Source organism: Cyprinus carpio, chromosome A23 (assembly GCF_018340385.1).
Source record: "Cyprinus carpio isolate SPL01 chromosome A23, ASM1834038v1, whole genome shotgun sequence".
NCBI lineage: Eukaryota > Metazoa > Chordata > Actinopteri > Cypriniformes > Cyprinidae > Cyprinus > Cyprinus carpio.
In genome coordinates this window covers 2,077,297-2,100,149 of record NC_056594.1, presented here as the reverse complement: position 1 = coordinate 2,100,149, position 22,853 = coordinate 2,077,297, and the positions used below count along the sequence as shown (strand labels likewise).

At 36.6% G+C, this 22,853-nt stretch overlaps 1 protein-coding gene across 1 annotated transcript in view; it reads right to left on the bottom strand.

The window, feature by feature from the left end:
- The window catches only part of prdm5 (PR domain containing 5), a 71,594-nt gene that overhangs the window by 10,772 nt on the left and 37,969 nt on the right, over window positions 1–22,853 (bottom strand). Inside the window, exons 13-14 of the mRNA XM_042712587.1 lie at window positions 22,521–22,614; window positions 2,584–2,669 (exon numbers count right to left, since the gene is read on the bottom strand). Coding sequence (XP_042568521.1) covers window positions 2,584–2,669; window positions 22,521–22,614 — 180 coding nt within the window. The remainder of the gene's footprint in view (window positions 1–2,583; window positions 2,670–22,520; window positions 22,615–22,853) is intronic.

Here is a 22,853-nt window from a genome sequence, read left to right as displayed (position 1 = left end):
TCCACACACTGTCCTCATGACGCAATTATTGACATCCGAAAGCACTGCAACACCCGCTGAAAGCCATGAAACAGCTTGAAAGATCAAAGACAACTTTTAATATAACTTTTAGTATTATAACTCTAAGTCTTATACACCTAGGATGACTTGAGGGTGAGTAATGTATGGGTAATTTTTATTTTTGGGTGAACTAACCCTTTAAAGATTTGCAAGAAGAAGAAGAAGAACAAGAACAAGAACAAGAAGGTGCATACACATCTTTGGTGCTTGGTCCCAATTTAATATTCTTGCGTAGCAAGAGATTCAGACTGATAAGGACTGGGAATCTTGGCGGCTTTGAATGGCTAAGGACCGCCCAAGAGGCCATATGACTGACAGGTAAAGCAACAAATCACGTGTTTGTGCCGTGTCATGTTTAGGGGCGTGGAAATGTCCCCACAATAACAGACCCGTGTATAAAATTATTGTACGTATTTTAAAGAGTCTGTTCCGCAAACTTTACATATTTCACATACTTTTGAAAATGTAGTGTTTAGTTGATCCTGATAAGAGCTCAATGTCACAGTTGTAAACATGAGGGGGTTTAGCATCACGGCATCTTTTGTTTGCAGGTGAAATGTAAAAAAGAATGAAACACATGTCTCCTGGAAATCCTGTATAATTCAACCAATCCGATGACTCCTGAAACATTTCCAGTTTTGTGTGCTGTATGAATCAGACGTTCAGCCAATGGTCCGTGGGTGTGACGTCTGAGGCTGAGACTACCAATTTAATACAGTATCTAGCTCTGACGATTCAGTATAAGTGCCACACTGCTGTTGAAAAGTAGTGCAGGAGATAGCAGCGTCAGAGTCAGTTTCAGAAGCAGAAATTCCATTTGTTTTCTCCATAGGGGAATAGATTTTTAATGATAACTTGTAAAGTTCTAAAGACAGACATACTGTGAGCTCTGAGGTTGTTAATCAATGCTATATGCTATTGTTAAATTTGTCCGTTCACATTATTTCTTATGAAAAACTACATTACCCATGATTCTGCAAAAACTACCACCAATCAGAGAACAAGCAAATTGCACCAAAAGAACCCGTTAGCACACACACCCATTAAGGCCTGCAAATTACGTAATATGTTCAGTCTCCTACATTTTCAAACTACTTAAATATTTGCATATTTATGCATATTTTGCAATAAACAAAATATGTTGTTTCTGTATACACAATCAGCATTTTCAAATCAATAGTTTTACTATTTACTATTTAAGTTTTCTCCCACTGTTTTGTCTAAAATTAACATCTGTGATATTGTTATTTGCCTCATAGCTGGTTGGTTTGGTTCATGGCTTGTAACTCTTTAACAAAGACATTTTGTAAATCCCTATGGGAAAAATGAATGGAAAAAAATACTTCCGAAACAAGGCTGCTGAAAAAAGTGGAATCTGACTAAAAATGTATTTGATTTTTTATTATTATTATTTTTTAATGGCATTAATGGTTCCATGTAATGTAGGTCCTTTATCATCCATGGAACCTTTCCATTCCACTTTATAGTGGAAAAAGGTTCTACAGATTATTAAAATGTTATTCAAAAAATAAATATAAAAATAAATAAATAAATATTCACTGAAATATTCTTTGAAGAACCCAAAATGCTTCTTTTAATTGCATCTCTGCAAAACTCCCTTTTATTTTTAAGTGTATAATGAACCTCATTTGCACAGAAAGGCATGTTTGCTCAGAAAAGACTGGCGATGACTTTTGAGTGCACATGGTGCATCTCTATTTCAGCACACATAGCATCTGATCAACCTGGAGTGCAAGCAGTATTTGAATAAGCTGGAATACAGTCCTATAAAGTGGACAACTCTTTAGTGAGGCCCAAACAGAAAGAAATATCTGTCACGTAAGAGGATTAGCACAGCTCTGTCACTGCTTTTTCTCATTACTGCATCCCCAACGCTCTATTTTCACTTGATGTCTTAATGGCTGTGTTACTGTTGTGTGTCAGTCCACAGCTCATTCGTTATGCTGCAGAACTGCAGGATCACGCTCCAAATTTGGCAAAGTTTTCCAATGATGTGCTGCATCTGTTCTGATTTCTTAGGTTTTTCGCTGATGTTCCCACTCTGTCTGTGCAACAAATATGAGGGACACTGCTATTCTAAACAACTGGGGAAAAGATGGGAGATGTGATAGGATTATTTCAGGAAATTATGTCACAACAAACACCCACGTCATCCATCATCAGAGAACAGCTTTCCAAAAACATGTTTCATTTCTTGCGATTTAGCAGATTTCATTAAGAGTCTCAACTACCTCCCACTAAGCGATTTTCCGCCCAATCATTGTTGGAATCATTTACATAATCATTTGAAAATGTCACTTTGACATGCTGAAAACACTGTTTAATGAGACACAGTGCTGCATTTTACAGCCAAGTTTGTGTGGTTTTGTGCACTAAAAAGAACTTTCACATACACAGAAGCAGAGCAATGCAATGGCAATGGGAAAAACAAAAGAGATGGGGAGGTGAATGTACAGTAAATTATCTGTAAATAAATGCATGCACATATGTGTGTAGTCTTACCCGGGTGTGTGTGCGTATGTGCATTTTAAGGCCGTCGTTCTTGCTGAAGGCCTTGTCACAGTATGGGCACTGATACGGCCGCTCACCTGAAGACAGACAAACACAAACAAACATCAGACTGTCAGACAATAAATATATACTCTCAAATGGAACGGTTCATTCATCTTTTAGACAAAATAGCTTTTAAAAAAAAACTAAATGTTACATGTTTTGTATCACATTTGATACATTAGGCTCATATAATATGGAGTTCATATTCAAGAAAAGAAAAAAGAAAAAAAAAATTCAGAGGCCCAAACTGAACAAAAATATGCAGTTTGGTGCAGATGTTGATATTAATATGGACAAAAAGTAAGATGTTGTAATGTAAATCACATCTAGATCTTTATAACAGTATAACTTGCATGAAATAATATAAATATCAGTATCTAATACAATACTAATATATATTAGATTAATATAATCTATTTAAAGTATCAATATCTCCCAATAATGTCTTACTAAAATGATATTTATATGCTTAGCTTTATGATCAAAGCTCTGAAGTTTCAAAACACATAAATCAATGCAATACAGTGATAATTGAGAGGTGAAGAAATAAACGTTCCTCAAAAGCCTGATGATCATAATTGATATTCACATTTTAACATGATTTTTTTCTGAAAATGATGGATTATGGAGCAATTCTATGTTTAAGTAAGCCCAGTAAATGTTCATCTTGAAATATTACTAACAACATCAATTATTCTTACGTTAACTTTATGAAATTCTGTGTGATTTTACAGCAAAAAAGACACTTGAACCATAAGTTGAAGGTTTGTGGAGGGTTGTACAGTCACACTAAAAGACTTTTACTAGCTAAAAAAGTCTTTAAAAAGGCATGTGTGAGGGATTATCTGTGTTTGTTTCAGTTTTGGGTGGTTTGGTCACGCGTTTTAGGTCAGTTTCATGTGTTTCTGTTAGTTACCTTGGTTTTCCATTGTTTGAATTAGCACACCTGTTGACCATTTGGTTAATTAGTATGGTCTTCCTATTTAAGCCCTATGTTTCTTTCAGTTATTCTTCTGTTCCCATTGCATTATTCTTCATTGCTGTTTCTCTTTCCATTCCTGAGTTCGTGGAAAATTCTGTCACTAAACTCTAGATGGCGCAGGCCGATAGGTTCTAACTTAATCTTATATAATCACATAATTATAATTCACATGGTGTAGCTGATTGGTTTCTTTTCGTATCAGTAGCCAATGAGCTTGCTGCTCAACATTCAAATACTCAGCTAGTGCTTGCTGTAGCAGTTGTAGTGCACTTCAGAAACCCTCCACCTTCCCCAGCTCCACCTGTATAAATCTGCTACGGGGTGATTTCATGTATGTTATATATGGGAGTGATTTCATGTATATTATATGTGTAGCAGCAGTATTTCCGACATGCTCACAGCAGCATGTCTGTGGATGTACTGGCAATAGCAAGTCTCTGTACTTGATCTGCAGCAGCATAGCAGATCTATTCCACTAAGACTGAACACATTAACACTGCCATATATATTACCATGATAAACTCTCCAAGAATTGTCATTTAGATTCATTTTTCCACATTTTTGTAATCAAGTTGTGATAGCATGTAGTAGATTGTGTTTTTCAGCAAAGTTTTGGTCATGTTGTTAACTTAGAGATCTTAGAAATTGGAATATAATATATGATATAGTAGACTTTATAGGGTTAATAATTAATGTCCGGAGATTAAGAAAAACATTTTACTTCATGGTATATAGAGTGCTGGATTACAGCAATATGCTGTGAGAGCACCAAGCAGAGTTCAGTTTTCTAGGAAGCAGCATCCATTATTTTGATGGCAAAAAAGATACTAAATTCAGTTATTTTGCTCCATTATAAAAGCTAGGAGCAAGAATCGTAAACAAAGACTGCGATGTGGCATGTTTATTTGTGAGCTGTTTTTAGTAACTCAGATACAGTTAAGTCATTGTTCAAGTCGTTGGTTTTGAAGTAAAGCCACTGATCTCCATCCGACCAAAAGTGCCAGGACTGTTTAAATGGAAAATGAACGCTCTAATTGGTGATCAAGGCACATTATGGCTTCATAATCACTCCTAAGGTTCTGTACCACTGGAATCAAAGCTTGGAAAAAATGGAATCTTCTGCCTCTTTGGATCAAGAATGTTTTGATGCCAGGCACAATTCAGCTTTGGAACGGAGAACCTGGCACAGAGCACAGGAATCTGCATAATATTAAATGCTCCAATATGCTAAAGGATTCAATGCAGAAAGTAACTGTGTCATGCACAGAACTTGCAAAATAAGATGTATTTGATGACTTACTTTAGCCGCGTTTCCACCGCAGGAACTTTACCCAGGAACTAGGGACTTTGGGCTGGTACTCGGTGTGTTTCCACCACAGGAACCGGGAACTAAATAAAGTTCCAGGTAAAAAAAAAAGCCCCTCAGAAAGTCCCTGCTGGCGAGGTAGTACTTTGTCAAAGGTCCGGAACTTTCGGGGACGGGACTTGGGCGCTAAACATGCTGATTGGTTGAGTTCACGCAGCACTGTGATTTCAACCACCATTTATTCGGATCATTTTCAAAATATTACTGTTATTATGTCATGAAATATAATTAAAAAAGTATTTCAGTCGAGAATATAGTTGTTTAAAACTCAAATCTTTGGTTTATTTATAAAGACAGCGCCTATTTAAAAATGTGTTTCTCCGATTTCGGAGACGATCAGCTCCACGCGATCAGCGGGAGCTCAGTGATCATGTATCCACCGAGAGCAGCCTCACCTCGGCTAGTCCTTCTGACATGTGCCGCTGGCTCTTTAATGGTTAAACATAAAATATAATTCGTTTTGAGTAAATCTAACAGGTAATCTTTGGTCTGTATTCAACTTATCTATATGTTAAAATGAAAATAAAAAAGGCAAATTGATATAATATTTCATTTCATTGTAATGTAGGCTGTATATATACACATTTCCCCGAACTAAGCACATTTCTGCGGCTATTATTATCTTCAAATGAAAACGAAAGGAGGCAGTGGTATTTGATATCCTATTTTGTTTTATTGTAAATATACATTGTGGAAAATTGCAGTAGCCAAGGCGAGCTGACTGATATTATCAAGAATGCTGCTGTTTGCAGAATTACCAGATTTGTGTCGTTGCGGTCATCACACTCACGAGACGAATGCGCAAAGTCCGAACTACCGAGGACGCAAGTCCAAAATCAGCGTACTTTGTATTGAGAAACGCACGCAGACCTACGTCACCAGACTATTTGCCTAATCTTCACGGTACTTTAGAACGCCGTGGAAATGCAGAAAGCAACAGGTCTGGGGGGGAAAAAGTTCCTGGGAAAAAAAGTTCCTGGTACAAATGTTCCGAGTAATTTCGGTGGAAACACGGCATTTGAGGGTTTAAATGCTGCACCCTCAGGCTGGATGTCTTTTGTAAAAATTTGTTCCATATTTTTTTATCACAAATGCCCAAGATCAAGTATAGCTTGACTGCATATTGATATTTCAATCAGATATGTATATATGCAAACAGAGCAGGCTTTGATCTTTATGAATGCAAATATATATATGATGTGGCCCATAGAGGGCCAACGTGAAACGTGAAATGGCAAAGCATAACTTAATAAGACATTCCACAAGGAATCTAAAATATAAAACAGGATTTCCAAATCAATACTTTGTGTGTCTTCAGATTACCAGTGTTCCTCTCCAGAAAGGTAAAACCAAACACACAGGGTTTTTGTGTCTCTATATCCACTATCTTGAACCGCAGAGACCTGAAGTGGGTGGAGCCAGTTAAGCTCCACCCTCCATGGATTAAAGCATGGCCGAGCTGAATGGGAGAGATGCTATCTGAGCACACTCAGTATTACCACAAAGAAGGAGTGACAAGCTGTCAATCAGAGAGAGGACAAACACGTGTGTCTGTTTTAGATAAAGCTGATCCTGGCTGCAGATAGCAGAGCGGTTATGATTGCAGTGCTACAATCTTGCAGTGTGAGGCAAAAAACACCGCTGCACTGGAAGCCCAATTCAGTACTTCTGATTTTGTTTAGTTAGAAAAATGCTACTAATTAACATAAAATGAAAATTGCATTGCAAGGTCAATATATTTTACATTATGATAATTTATTACAATAACAATGTCCTAGACTGTGTTGTCATAGTTAACTAAATTTAAAACTGTTAAAAACCATTTTCATTAATTGAAATAAATTTGAAATAAAACATACAAATATTTAATTAAAACTTATTAAAAATATAGGTAACACTTTACAATAAGGTTCCATTAGTTCATGTTTTAACAAACAATGAACAACACATTTATTACAATATTTTTTAAATCTTTGTTCATGTTAGCTAAAAAAAAATACAATCGTTCATTCTTAGCTCATGCTAATTCACAGTGCATTAACTAATGTTAACAACCACAACATTTGATTTTAATAATTCATTCATAAATGTTTACATTAACGGTAACTAAGATTAATAAATGCAGTAGAAGTATTGTTCATTCTTAGTTCATGTTAACTAAAGTAATGTTAACTAATGAACCTTGTTACTAAAATATAACGTATATATATATATATATATATATATATATATATATATATATATATATATATTCTAAAAAGTTAGAAATATTTAAATGGCAACTAACTTAACTTATTTTAGATACTAAAATAGCTAAAACTAAAACAATAATAATAAATTAAAGCTAAATACAAATATTACAACAAAACAAAAAAAGGCAAAATGCATAACAAAATTACACAAACCTAAAATAAAATGAACATGAAATTAAAAATAATATGACTTACTATATAATAGTAAATAAATAATATTAAAATATGCAAAACAAAATACAAATAAATAAATAAATAAATGCTGTGGTCCTTAACTCTTTTTTCTTAAGGACATACAATTCACATTGGATATCACAAAACTGTTTATTATTATAAATTATAAGTGGACGTCCATGACATGCGGAGTCCCACAAGGCTCAATTCTTGCACCGCTCTTGTTTAGCCTGTATATGCTCCCACTAAGTCAGATAATGAGAAAGAACCAAATTGCCTGTCACAGCTATGCTGATGATACTCAGATCTACCTAGCCTTATCACCAAATGACTACAGCCCCATTGACTCCCTCTGCAAATGTATTGATGAAATTAATAGTTGGATGCGTCAGAACTTTCTTCAGTTAAACAAGGAAAAAACTGAAGTCATTGCATTTGGAAACAAAGATGAAGTTTTCAAGGTGAATGCATACCTTGACTCTAGGGGACAAACAACTAAAAATCAAGTCAGGAATCTTGGTGTGATTCTGGAGACAGACCTTAGTTTCAGTAGTCATGTCAAAGCAGTAACTAAATCAGCATACTATCATCTAAAAAACATTGCAAGAATTAGATGTTTTGTTTCCAGTCAAGACTTTGTTCATTGTTCATGCCTTTATCACCAGCAGCGTGGACTACTGTAATGGTCTCCTCACCGGCCTTCCCAAAAAGACCATTAGACAGCTGCAGCTCATCCAGAACGCTGCTGCCAGGATTCTGACTAAAACCAGAAAATCTGAGCATATCACACCAGTCCTCAGGTCCTTACACTGGCTTCCAGTTACATTTAGGATTGATTTTGAAGTACTTTTACTCGTTTATAAATTACTCAATGACCTAGGACCAAAACATATTGCAGATATGTTCACTGAATATAAACCTAACAGAGCACTCAGATCATTAGGATCGAGTCAGTTAGAGATACCAAGGACTCACACAAAACAAGGGGAGTCCGCTTTTAGTTACTATGCCGCCCGCAGTTGGAATCAGCTTCCAGAAGAGATCAGATGTGCTAAAACATTAGTCACATTTAAATCTAGACTCAAAACTCATCTGTTTAGCTGTGCATTTATTGAATGAGCACTGTGCGATGTCCGAACTGATTAAACCATATACTATTTATTCACTGTATTTTATGTAAAAACATTTTCTATTTTTATCTGTTTAATTCATTTTAAATAAGTCAATTTTTAAATCATTTCCAAAGTTTTAAAATTGCTTGTTTTATTTTTGTTATAATTTTTCTTCATGATTATTTTACTTTCTTTTATGTAAAGCACTTTGAATTACCATTGTGTACGAAATGTGCTATATAAATAAACTTGCCTTGCCTTGCCTATTATACAATAAATAAATAAATAAATAATGACCATATTATTTTGATCATAAACCATCCAAATTCTTAATATTACCATGAACTGCAAAAACCCAGCAATTTGCCAAGTTAATAACATACTGTAATTGTCATGCCCTGTCTAATTAATTATTTATTTATTTTATTTTTATTTATTTTTAATACCCCCCCCCCAATAATCAGTAAAGAACATGCAAAAAATGCACAGATTTTGTCATTGCTTATAAGTGTAATTACAACATGGATACTACAATGTAAAGTGTGATCAGACAGTGTCATACTTTAAATAATCTTCTTGAATTTGCAATAAATTAAAATGGGACATCTCTCAATAGATTAAGGCCTGTTTCACACGGGTGTCTGCAGCATGGGTAAATGACGCTTTATTCTCTTCAGTGCCCATATTAACAGAATACAGTATTCACAGTATACTAGAGGTGGAATGGTACACAAACACGACGGTTCGGTATGTACCTCGGTGTGACATCAAATTCAGTACAAATTTCAATTCATTATTTACAAAACTAAAAATATAATTAATATCATCTCTTTGATGAAGATTTAATAATTAACAGTGGTTTACTGAACAAATTGCTCTTTCTTTAAATAAATTCAGTTATAATTAAAATGTTCTTAGGTATAAAAATTTACCTCTGCTTATGCTCTAAACCAGCGCTTCCCAAACCTGTCCTGGAGGACCCCCTACCCTGCACATTTTGTATGTCTCCCTAATCAGACATACCCAATTTAGTTCTTGCAGTCTCTACTAATGTGTTGATGAGTGGAATCAGGTGTGTTTCATAAGGGAGACAGACAAAAGGTGCAGGGCAGATGGGCCTCCAGGACAGGTTTGGGAAGCACTGCTCTAAACTATTGTGAGCACATTTACATTACTATAAAGTTATAATTAACAACAGAGCCTAAACTTAAATTTAATTACTATTTATTTTTAAATATAACAAGCAACACTTAACTTAAAAAAAAAAATATGCAAACATGTAAATTGCACATAATGTAGTTTTAAAAATTAACTTCTAAATTATAAAAATTATATTTGTTGTTGAAATATATTAATTTACACAGTGCCACTCATAACTCGTTTCATTACAGAGTTACATTAAATAATTAAGACATCACTGACAGGTAAGTGAAATATAATGATTATAAAGTCTAATATTTTGCGAATTGCTCTTCTCTTGACCTCATTTATAGCGCACTAACGAGCTGTGGACACTGATGATTGAATGAAGTGAATGAAATGCTACGTGACATTTTGTTTACAAGCTGATTTATTGGCCTCTTTCCGCGGTTGAAATGCAGTTGAGTCGTGAGATGTTCATTTATGGTTATTTCATGTTAAAACTAGTAGCTAGTGAGAAGATCATGTGACCCTTCGACGGACGTGCACGTATGGTCCTTCGCTCTGCTCACTTTGTCAAATATTCTACAATCTTGATAGTAAATTTCAAACCACTTTCTATTTACTCCATCATGAGTACTTCAATGGTCAAGGACAATCAGAAAAGAGTGATCACCAATAAAGGATATATATTGGTGAGCAATCACCAATAAAGAAAAAAATCAAAGATTCCACCATCACTAAAGAATAGCTTGACGGTGGCATTGCTAATGGTATCAAGCTAGCACATAAAGAGGAGTAAAGTACTTTGGATTCGGTTGTGGGCTCGACAGTAAGAGATGCGATAGACTCTGTACTGACCCCAGTATTGCGTGACCTACATCTGGACATACTAGCGACCAACAATTCTGTAAAAGAGCTAAAAGCAGAAGTTGAAAAGCTAGCCATGGCGATGAAACTGATGAAACACATGACCGGGTCAATTCTGTTCAAGCAGCTGCACGTGAGGATAGGAGAACAGTCCCAAACCTGAGAGAGCAGCTAGAACACCTTACCGATAAAGTGACGAACATGGAGGATAGGAGCAGGAGAAATAACATACGACTGGTGGGGTTGCCAGAGGGGGCGGAAGGCTCCGATGCAGCCAGCTTTCTCAGAGATAATCTTTTCAAGTGGATTCCTGCACTGAAAGTACGCGATATTGAGACTGAGCAGGCTCATCGCATGTATGATGGAAGAAAAAGTAACTCAGAGCGGCCGCGTACTCTTATCTTTCGTGTGCTGAGATGGCAAGACAGATCGGCGATCCTGAAGGGTGCACCACAGGCATACCCGTTGAAATTTATGCAGGATAATGTCACGCTGCTCTTTTTTCCTGACTTCAGTCCAGCCAGGTCTGCCAGGAGAAGGAACCTCAACCCAGTCCTTAGGAGGATGACAGCACTGGGTCTGTAGCCGTTTCTTATCTATCCAGCGATAATTAAACTACGACACAATGGTGAACAGATGATGTTCAACTCTTCTCAGAAAGCAGAAGATTTTATTAGCTCACTGCCACAGAAGAAGGCATCTTAACTGCCCAGGAGAACAGAATAACCAGGTGGACATGGACACTTAAGTTGCTGCTGTGATCTTCTATGCTGCAATCTTGTCTATGACTGATAAGCTTTAAAATCTTTTTTTTCTTGGAGCTAATGGAGAGAAGGTTTGATTACTAGTTCTTGACACTGGGCTTTTTGGGGACAGGTTTTGCGCTGGTGTGGATCGGTCACGTATCCAAATATATATATATATTTCTTTTTTTTTCTATTCTTGGTAATGTGCGGTCTGTTTTGGTTCTTGTTCAAAGTTGTTTGTCGTACCTTTTTCTGTGCTACTTTTATTTTATACAACAGACATTAATATCTTTATTTATTTGAATTCATTTGAATTTTAAAAGGATTGCACACTCAGGTGGTTTGGCATATAGAGTTACTTTAAGGAGATCTCATTTTGTGCGGGATTGGATTGCGCCATCTTCTGGTCGACCACCTGTTTCCTCAGTGTGTGGTGGAATTGTTGATAGCATTACAATGCTTTTTTTCCGTCAAATCTGTTTTCTGTTATTCATGGAGCATGTATAATGGTTAAAAATATACCGATGATGTATTTTGTTTTTGTGATGTTTGTTGTATGTATATAAAAAAAAATTTATCACAAAAAAAACAAACAAACTAGTAGCTAGTAAAGAGGAAGAGATGATCGCACTGAAGAGTTGAACAGAGCCGTTTATACAGCGATCTGTCGCGACATTTCAAAGACCGTCAAAACGGCATTTATTGTTTGAATTTCCTGAAAAAAAGGACATAATATGAGAGATGAGACTTTGTTTGTTATCAAAACTAACAATATATTAAACTGGAAGTTTCCAATAAAGTTCAGATCGTGCAGTGGTTAAACGGTACGAATATGTGTACCATTACACCCCTACAGTATACAGTAATATAGTAATATTTTGCAATAAAATGAAAAATCCGGCAGTTGAGATATGTTATATAGTATCTGTTGCTTTACATGAGTGCACTGTATGTATACAAATAAGTTTGTATATATAGAGCTGTGTGATCATAAAGTTTACATTTTGTTATGATAGAAAACTGTTTAAGCTCAAGTACCCTATAGTGCCCCTTTCAACCAAGCTGAGAATAAATACACTGTGCATTATATATTACATACTGCAGTCTGACAGACTTTTTTCTAAAATCAAGACTACGCAGCATACAAATCAAGTTTTGCATGATGTCATATAAAATATAAAACAGATAAAACAGAGCTCTGTAGAACTGGAACAGTGAGAGATAAAAGTCAACTCACTGGCACAGCTTCTGATGCTCTGGCATGTTGCGTAGGAATTATTAAGAGAGTTTCGGAAAAGATTTAAAATATCAGGCTCACATAACCGTGAGATCCAGCCGTCACCAGCAGGAAGTGCAGCGAAACCCAGGCACGTGAAACAAAGCTCTATTCTCATTCCGGGCCTTTCTGGGCTAATGAAATAAGGGTTTTCTGGATGGAGAATGGCTCCCTTCGGAATAAGTAATGCGCCTGGCAATTGGGGCAGCCCCACAGAGAAACGTGAAATGGCAAAGCATAACTTAATAAGACACTGTCTTCAGAAGGATGCCAACTGCTGTGTTCTTGTGTGTGTGTCCTGATTGTGCAACAATCCCGTTTCTAATTCGCCTTCGCCTTCTTGTTAATGCTGTCTCTCGAGGGAATAACTCTTGGATTCAAAAAGACGTATGTACTGTAGATTAATTAGATAAACGAAGAGGTTGGCGAGGAAAACTTTTTTGCTGCCCTTTGAATAATAAGGTTAATTAGCTCAGCTTCAAGGGGAATGCACATTTAAGATGTTCATTAAACATGAGACAGCTCTCCAAACGAGTCTGCTGAGACATTACAAATGATCCGTTATGATGCTGATTTGATGGTGACATGCTTACCTAATACTTCCAAAATCTGGATACAATGCAGCAATCCATGCAGTCCACCAAGCACAGTTCTTCGTAATGGAAAAATGATGCATTCCACATCCTTCAGAGCATTTCTATAAATGGTTTGAGGACAACACGCACATGCAAGAAAATCTTGAAACTGGTCTTCACCAGCTGCATCTTAAAACCACATCTCACATCCCCATCTATCTCTCTTAGATGAAGTGGTTTTCTCCTTTGGTTTTGGTCTGCATTCGGGTGTGTATTTTTGCCTTTAGGAAACATCCTAACCCTGTAAAGCTATTTATCACCACTGCGTCTGTTGCAGACAAGTCTATGTGTCTTGCATGGTTTGATGCATGTTTGCAACTTTCATGAAGAATGTCAGTGTCGGTTTACAGGTCAGCGTATTGACAAACAAGTCAATGTACTTCACAGATGTTCTTGGGAGGAGATTCGTCATTTATGTAACAAGTAGGGTATTGGGTTAGAGCTTGTCTTAGTCTCTGTAGAAGACATTAGAAGAGGGATACAGCAAGATAGTGTTCAGTCTGGGCCCTGGGTCGAGGGATTTGAGCATCTGTCAGGTCTGTAAAACAGGGATTAGCTCAGGACAAAAAGAGCCTGTGTTCTCACGAGCAGATGGTATTGAGGAGGACCGTTCCTGACTGAAGTTCTGCCTCTTCTTCCACAGTCTGATGCAATATAATCTTATCAGACACAAGGCAACTCCTTCCCTTAGGATGCTGGTTTACACTGATGCGAGAGCAGCATATAGCTCCACTAAATAGTGCACAGGGGTGTTCATACAGTACAGGTCCTTGCAGCTCAGTTTTTAAAGAACTTTCATTCTGTTTAATTTGTGTTCTAGTTGTTTTTGAATGCAAGGACGCATCCTATGTGAATGGTCCTGTTTGAATGAATTTACGTAAGTGCTGCACTGATAAACTTTTAAGCCCTTTCATGTTTTGGCAGATAAGAGATTAATGGCAGATATAAAATTCTGCACTAATAAACTTCTAAATCAGCATCTAAATCAGACGCCACAACATTGTAATGTGCAGAATAAAAACGGAAATTCATTTTGAGATCTACTAAAATTATATTTAGCACTCTTACTGGTTACTGTTTATTTTAGAAATACATAATATATAAAGTAAGTCCTAAAATAATAATAATAATAATAATAATAATAATAATAATTTTTCATTATTTATTCAATTTAATTTTATTGCAAAACTACATGAATTCTTTTTTTTTTTTTTTTTTACTTCTGTCGATCTTAAAAGATCGGGAAAGTTCCCCACTTCACTCATGTTCAAGTTGGTCATGCAGATTTGCTGCACTGACCAACAGAAAAGCATGCTTGGTTTGAAAGTGTCTTTTTTATTCTCCATATGCTATTCACAACAGACAACGAAGTGCCACTTAAATTCTACTAATATGACTGCACCTAAAGTCAGCTTTTGAATGACATGAGGGTGAGTAAACCGAGTGGGTAAATTCGTTTTATTGATGGTTGTTATTGTTTGTGTACAAGTATGTATGGGCATATATAATTAGTAATGTAGGGTAATGTAATGTAAAGTTTTTTTTTTCCTTTTTTTTTTTCCCCTAGGGGCCTTTCTAGGAGCCTGAGATGCAAATTAGCATATGCTATACTCGTTATGTACAACACATATTTCCCAGTTTTTTTTATTTATTTATTTTATTAGTATTTATTTATTTATTTATTTATCTATAAATCAATCTATTTTTACCTTCAATAACCATCAATAAACAAACCCCATCCATCAATAAATAAACACAACACACACACACACACACACACACACACACACACACACACATACATATGTATATATATATATATATACATATGTATATATATATATATATATATATATATATATATATATATATATATATTCCTTTAAGTGCTCCAAAAGTGTGTACTGCCACTATTAAAAGTGGCCTGACAGCCAGATAACATAATACCACACACAAAAGAATACCTTGTTGTGGTTGTGAACTGATGCATTTTCTTCAAAAACTGAAAATCTACTTGTTATTTTGATTTATTGAAAGGATCACTATCTGAGCCCCTGGTGTGTGTGTGTATGTGTGGAAATGCCGCTAACTGATTTAGCATGTGTTGTAATGCAACACCGACTTTGTGTGACCCAAGTGTCTCTGCTCTCTCTCCAGATCCCCGGCGGTCCCCTGTGGCCCCAGATACCCCCATCTGCTAATCGATCCGTTTGGCACCCCCCTCGTGTGAGAGTGAGTGAGTGAGTGAGTGTGTGTGTGTCTGGTGAACAGATGGTTGTCCCTGTCACATGCCGAGCATTGTGCTGGTGTTACGGGGAGATCTTTGTAGCTCAGCACCTTCAGTATGAAAGCCATTAGGCCTGTCCATCACACACTCCATCCTGGCTTCCCCTTTCTCATTTCAACATTCAAAGCAGCTTAACACATTCATACACACACGGACAGTAAATATAGGCCTGAACGCCGCCGAGTATGGACCGGCAGACTGGAATAGGGCAGCAATACAATATTGATCGGTTTTGACCGAGATTGACTTTGATTGACTTCATTTCATACTTGACCTGGTGATTACTGACAGACCTCCACAACTAATTTTGTGGCTGCCACACAGGCTTAAACGTTACCATGTATGCGCTGTGATAAGTTCATGTACACGCATGCAGAGATGTTTCAGGACGGATGTTTAGTGGGATCATTTTTGGCTGAAGGTGATTTAAGTGATAAGTTTCACATGCGATTTGTCTGTTCCGACCAATGTGAACAAAAAATAAAAAATAAATAAATAGAAAAGGTTCTGGATTCTTCCTCTGCTATTCACTGTCTGTGCAAAATAGTCTGAAAATGTTTGTGAGCATCACCAAGCTGCCATAGCAGTGGCTTTGAGCAAGTGACCAGAAGAGTAAATCTTAATGGTTGGCCAACTTTTTCTGCAGTGAGAAGAAAAAAAGATTAGAAAACCACTCTGTAAAAAAATAATAATAAAAAATCTGTCACACTGACAGCAATCGAATGTCTGTGCCCGTCTGAACAGATGCTTTGACAGCTGTTCATTTAAATGGAAAAGTTTATTACACCAAACTATCATTTTGTCAACAAGAAAAAAAAAAGCACTATGCAAAGCAATTGAGGTGAACTATCCCTTTAAAAGACACAATTGCAATTGTTACATGTGCATCTGGAAACCCTTTCAAAGAAGTTGCATCAGTAAATAAATCACTTTAAAGCTCTATGACTATGGCAAATAAACCATTTAATATAAAAAAGTATTAAATGAATTGGCTGTAATGTTGCATATTGCCACTCAGCGTCTCATGAGATTTTACAGGAGTCTCGTTGCATTCAATTACATCCAGCTGTGTGAACTGCTGTCAATACACTTCTGATGTGTCTCTTTTGGACATTTTCCTAAACCAGCATAATTATATGTTAAACAGTTTGACAATCCTGACCTACTTCTACTGATTTAACATATGATTCATTTACTGAACTGCAATTTCTTTGTTAATGCATCAGTATTATGCATCAATATAAAAAGGCAATATATATAATTATTATTAAATTAAAGGAAAATGAGAACAAATGCATGTTTGTTTGTTTTTTCTTCTTATGATATGTCTTTGGTGGTTTGAAATTGACCACTATGTTTTCTAGCATGAAAACCCTGTGAGCCCCTAATTCAAACAACCCTCCAACTAATCAGTGTTGAAAAAGTGTAGTTTTGCGTAGTCCTACTCCCAGTGCTGTCATCAAATCAATCAACAGTGGCAGATAAAGTAACTGCGGAAAAATATTTCCTAAACACATCTTGAATCTGAATTCATTCAAGTGGAAAAAGCTGCTCTTCTTCTGTTGTTTGGATCCAGCAGCAGGCAGTTCAGTAGAGATGTTTATATCACACACATACATAATTTTACTGGACTGGATGGGTTTCACTTTCCAGATGTGGACGGACAGTGTGTGTGTGTGTGTGTGTGTGTGTGTGTGTGTGTGTGTGTGTGTGTGATTATCTAAGCGTGCACTGTTAGACTACTGTGAGGACACAGGCTCCTGCAGCGAGAACATCCCAAAGAATTACCCATCACTACACACACATACGCACGTGCCTCAGCTTCCTTTAGCATTACAAGATACATGTGCAGAACTTCCTACAGCTGTGCTGTAACTTTTCATTCTATCCTTCCACATCTGAGCACCATAAACATGTCACTCCAGCCCTGAGATAGTACCACTTTGCCTACTCAAAGTTTAATAGTTGTTTATTACACCGAATTTTTGCACCAAATGTTTGCTTGGTAACACTTTAGTTTAAAGACAAACTCTCACTATTAACTAGCTGCATATTAGCATGCATATTTTATTTTATTATTAGTACTTTAAAGTACATATTAGTGTCTTATTCTGCACGACCATATTTTAGATCTCTTAATCCTACACACAACTAAACATAACAACTACCTTACTACTATTAATAAGCAGCAAATTAGGCTTCTATTGAGGAAAAAGTCATAGTTTTCAGTTAGTTAGTGAGAATCGGTCCCCAAACTAAAGTGTGACTGTTTTATGAACAAGGCTTAACATGTTCAATTGTAATTGTTAACATCTTGAAACCCTTTCAAAGAAGTTGAATCACTAAATTAATCACTTTACAGCTCCATGACTACGGCAATTAAACCACTTCTCAATCAATTCACTGGCCGTAATGTTGCATTTCACCACTTATCAGTGTCTCATGGGCCAGTTTTCAACAATGGATCCTATGGTAGTTAAGCAACACTTCACCATTAGTTTTAAGTGTTATTTAGAGCTTAGCTTATTTACAAATGTCACTTATAGCAGTTTCTGCGCATGACTTTCCACACAACATTAAGGAAATGATCGGAAATTGTGTTTAAACTTTGTGGGCAGAATTTCCATCTTTCCAGAAGTAGTAAGCACTGTCTACTTTATGGACATTTGTCTGACAATGTGGGATATATTGTGTGACTAAAGAAACAGTAACTAAGAAATACCTTTCATTTCACGCCATGAACCTCGCAATCTCTGACAAATCCAGGGATCAGTTTTTCCTGAGAAACGCTCTTTCTGAGACCAGTATCCTGTAAACACGACCATGTTTTCCAGTGGAATGATTCAAACCTGTGCACGCCGGTGCATCCTGACCAACGGAAATTATGTAAAGCCAGCCCATTAAACTGGAATCAGACTGGATTTAAAGAAAGCTATTGTCATTATTGTGTGCAACATCCATCAGTTGGTCAGTGAGCGACGCTGGGTGGAGCGTGGAACCCCAAACTCCTGCTTTTTAAAATAGACTGTAATCCAACAATATTGTTGTTGTAGTACCTCCCCGACTCTGCTCTCTAATACAAAAGTGAATGATACAGACGTCTGGTAGAAAAGAAATGTGGATAAGGAAAACATAATGCCTTTCATCAAGTTATTTTATTTTTTTTTAAGTCTAAGACATAGGACCCAAAATCCTGAACATTTTAACCAAAACCCCAAAAAAACACAGCTACCACCCTAATCAGACACACCTGAAGCAGTTAATCAAGGTCTTCAGGATCACTTGAAAAAAATCACAGTTCAGGTTTCTAGTTATTGTTAGAGAAGTGTGTTCAGATCATGGCTAATGTTTTGTGTCACTTTCACCTACGACCCTCAATAGCATGTGCACTGACCACATGGCTGAACTACTTTCACTGATGAGGGCACTAGACTAATGTGGCTTGATCTGTCCTGAGGGCAAACACATAGGCTTTTCCACACACACACACACACACACACCTTGCACATCGTGGCTGTACAATGGCTCTTTTCAGTTTCGTGTAAATAAGATGTAAAACCAAGGCAATTTAGCCTCTTCCAGGCCTTGACACCTCACCGATGTCATTCAGCCCTTCACATTCTGTAAGTGTTTCCTTTAGGTCCTCCTGCATTCCTCCCACCAATGGCACCACACTGACCCAGCAGAGCGTGCAAACCAAGACTAATGCATACATGTAAACAGAACATCTATTCACGCCGGAGTCCTTGGATCTGTTTGGACAGTGTTTTTAGTTCAACCTTTAAAGAGAAACACCCATTCCATCTTAAAACAGCCCAGTCTCTATGTGCTTTGACGTCCCGTACTGTAAGTTAAGACCGTGACACACCATGCCGAAGGTTGCCTAATGTTAGGTCAGCGTTTTTGTTTTTGCAGTGTGTTTTGCACCAATGGTACAAGTCTGTCGGAGGCTTTTTGGCAGACTGAGCATGTTGAATCGGCAGTGGAGGCTGTCAATGAGAGAGATTGCGCTGATTAGCTGTTCAGCTTAGCAAAACAGTGCACAAAAAAAAAAAAATAAAAAAAAAAAAATGGAAGTGACAAAATCAAACAAGTTGTGTCAAGATGGCACAAAAGTAGGCTCTTCTCATTTTCCATATCAACAGTCCTAGTTCTGGTTTCTCTTTTTGAATGACAAATACAGACTACTGCCACCTGCTGGTATGGAGAGTTGTTTCGTCTCATGCAGGAGCAGAACGTACGTGCTAGTTGGCCATTGGCTGAGTCTTTGCAGCATTTTCAAGCACAAGTTTTTGACCCTGACGCAAGCGGCGTGAGTGAACACCACAGTTAGCTTTCATCGCTGCCTGTTCTTTCATGAGGTTTGGTGAGTTTGTGTGAGTATTGTGACAGAAGTGTACAAATAGGTGAAAATTAATTATTTTGGGTGTCACCCAGTGGCAATTTGTGGTATATCACCTAAACAAAATCTCAGGAACCTCGGTTTTTGGAAATTAACTTAGTTAGACCTATGGCTTTGATTTGATAGCAATTTTAAATTCCAAAATATTTTCTAAGATATTTATTTTAAATAAAATATATATTTTTAGTACAGTACATTTTCTTATCAGTAAACAATCTTGTATATATATTTTTTTTCTTTTGAAATGATTTCACTTCATCAATAATCTGCTGACTATCTTCTTTAAAAAAGATTGTATTCCAAAGTGTTCATGAATACTATGATATGAAAAATAAGATTTAGTATCACTGAATTAACCTAAATATATTAAGTTATACCAACAAAACTGTTTTGGTGGGGGTTAAATCAGGTAAAAATGGCTCTTCTGAGTCCTCAGAAGACTTCAAATATAAGTCACGAGTCATATGGATATATTTTCTGGTACTTATACATCAGCTGAAGAGAATAAAATCATTCATAGCGCTGTTTAGAGGTACAGTTGTGGTGTTATAAAATGGGAATGAGGTGAGGGTGTATGTTTTTAGAGTTGGTTTTTGTATGCCGCGCTGGCTAACAAGCGAAATGCCGTGTGGCGCCAGAGGATGACATCATCAACACGTTGAGTTCAGCAAAGGTGGATTTGCATTATTCTCCAGCAGTCAGACGTGGCGTGAGCTGTTCTGTGCCCTGTCACGTCCAAACCCAGCATTACCAAATAAACAGCCTTGATCACACGCATAGTACATTCAGCTTTGTCTGAAAAGGCGCGCTGTCACCACAGAAATTAAAAAGAGCTAAAAACACAGCTTTTTGGATGTTAATGGGTGGGTGGAATGAACATTTTGTGTTTAGTTGAGCTCAAGTGCGGATCTGAGAAACAGATGGTCGGGTTTATGATTAGGTTTAGATGTTTTAATTGGGTATGATTTCATTTATAGGAAGTACTGGGTTGAGTTTAACTTTGGCAAAAGACACAGAATCAAGCTTCTAATCAAGCAGGTAAACCAAACAAACCATCTTGAGATTAACCCTTTGAACCAGCAGAGAGGCTGTTAGCATGGGGTTTTAACCCCACTGAGGAGAGGTGAGCTGGGGGAAGGACAGAGGAAGACACAACTGCAACAGAAATCTGTTTTCCTGCTAGTTCTATAGCTTGGTCCTTCAACATATATAATGCAATGATGTCTTTTAAACTCCACAAAAATTTACTTTGCTTACCAAACTTGATGTAACTTGATGGATGTTCTGGTTTTGGCATGTATTGTTATTTACTAATGTGTTGAGTGATATATTAAATAAGCATGATATAATCACAATGAAGTTGCCTATGATATAAAAACTAAGCATCTCAGTCATGTTGATGTTTTCATTTGCAAGTATGAGTGTTAATACAGAGGTGTTATAGTAGCATCTCTGATACTTCAGTAGCAAAAGTGCCTTCAGAGTTGAAAAATGTAAAGTAAAATCCCAGATTTTTTTCATATATTAAAAAAAAAAAAAAAAAAAAAACAGATTATCAAAAAAAAAAAAAAAAAAAAAAAAGGCCGGGGACCCGATTCTATCCATCAGTTGTTGACTGGACGAAACAGATTTATTATTATTATTATTATTATTATTATTATTATTATTATTATTATTATTTTAACCAAAAAAAACAGATAACACAAAATTTCATTTCATGCCAACTTAATAGAAAAAATGTAAATATAAAAAAAGAGGTTATAGCATGCATTTAAAAAACAGATAGGGTGAAATTTCATTTCATGCCAACTTAATAGAAAAAATGTAAATATAAATATTTATAGAAATGAAAACCAATTAATCCTTTCTTCTTAATTTAGTAAAATGCATGCTCTATATTATATTGAATCAATACACTGATGTCCAGCTGTATATTGAATTATTATTATTATTATTACTTCTGGTCAAGACCAGGTAGACATAGATAACCCACAACACTGAAGTTTCTCAGCATGCATCTCTTTACAAAAAGAAGAGCAAATAATACTAGTGCGGTTGAAAAAAACTGAAAGTCAGATTTACAGGCAGCAGAGGTCAGGGGTCACAATGCTGGATGCCTACAAAGAGTGTTTTTTTTCTTTCAGGCATAACACTCACTCTCATCATGTCTACTGCATTCCAGCACACACATACAGTGTTTTTACTCCACTGGGCATGTGTTGGCCTTGTTGAACTGTGTGTGTATGCATGTGTGGGCTAGGGGTTAGAAAACAAGTCCTTATATATGTATATGTGTGTGTGTGTGTGTGTGTGTGTGTATGTGTGTGTGTGTGTGTGTGTGTGGTAGTCTGTTGTTATGGCAGCACACTGGAATGTTGAGCTCTCCACTATAAAGGCTCTTTAATGAACATGCTCTCTGTCACCATGTCCACACTGAGATGTTCAAAAAGAGAAAGACGGAGACAGAGAATCATGCCAAAGGCAATTTTTTTTTCTTGAATTCATTGTCTGTATTCATGCCATGAAATAAGCATCTAAATTATCGTTTAATACTGAGTTTTAGCCACCCTCTGGGGATCGATAAGTTCAGGATAAATGATGAAAGGTCAGCATACAGTGTATGTTTGGATAAAGAGGTACTGACCTGTGTGGCTACGGATGTGCACTCTCAGTGTGCCGTTACTGGCAAACTTCTGGCCGCAGTATGGACAGATCTTCTCCTTCTCTCCTGTATGGGTCTAAAAGAGAGAAACACAGTACAACAGAGTGTTAACATTTGAGAACAATCCTCTAAATTGTCTATGATTCATCTTTGATGAGAAATCAGCATCTGGGCTGCTCACACTGGCAGTTTTATTTGTCGTCTCAAATAAACTGTCAGTGAGAATACCCTAGATGTCATTACTCTTGCTGATTTCTGTAATATACAGTAAAAGCTGTGCAAACTGAAGTGATCTGAAGTTCATTGCGTCAGTTC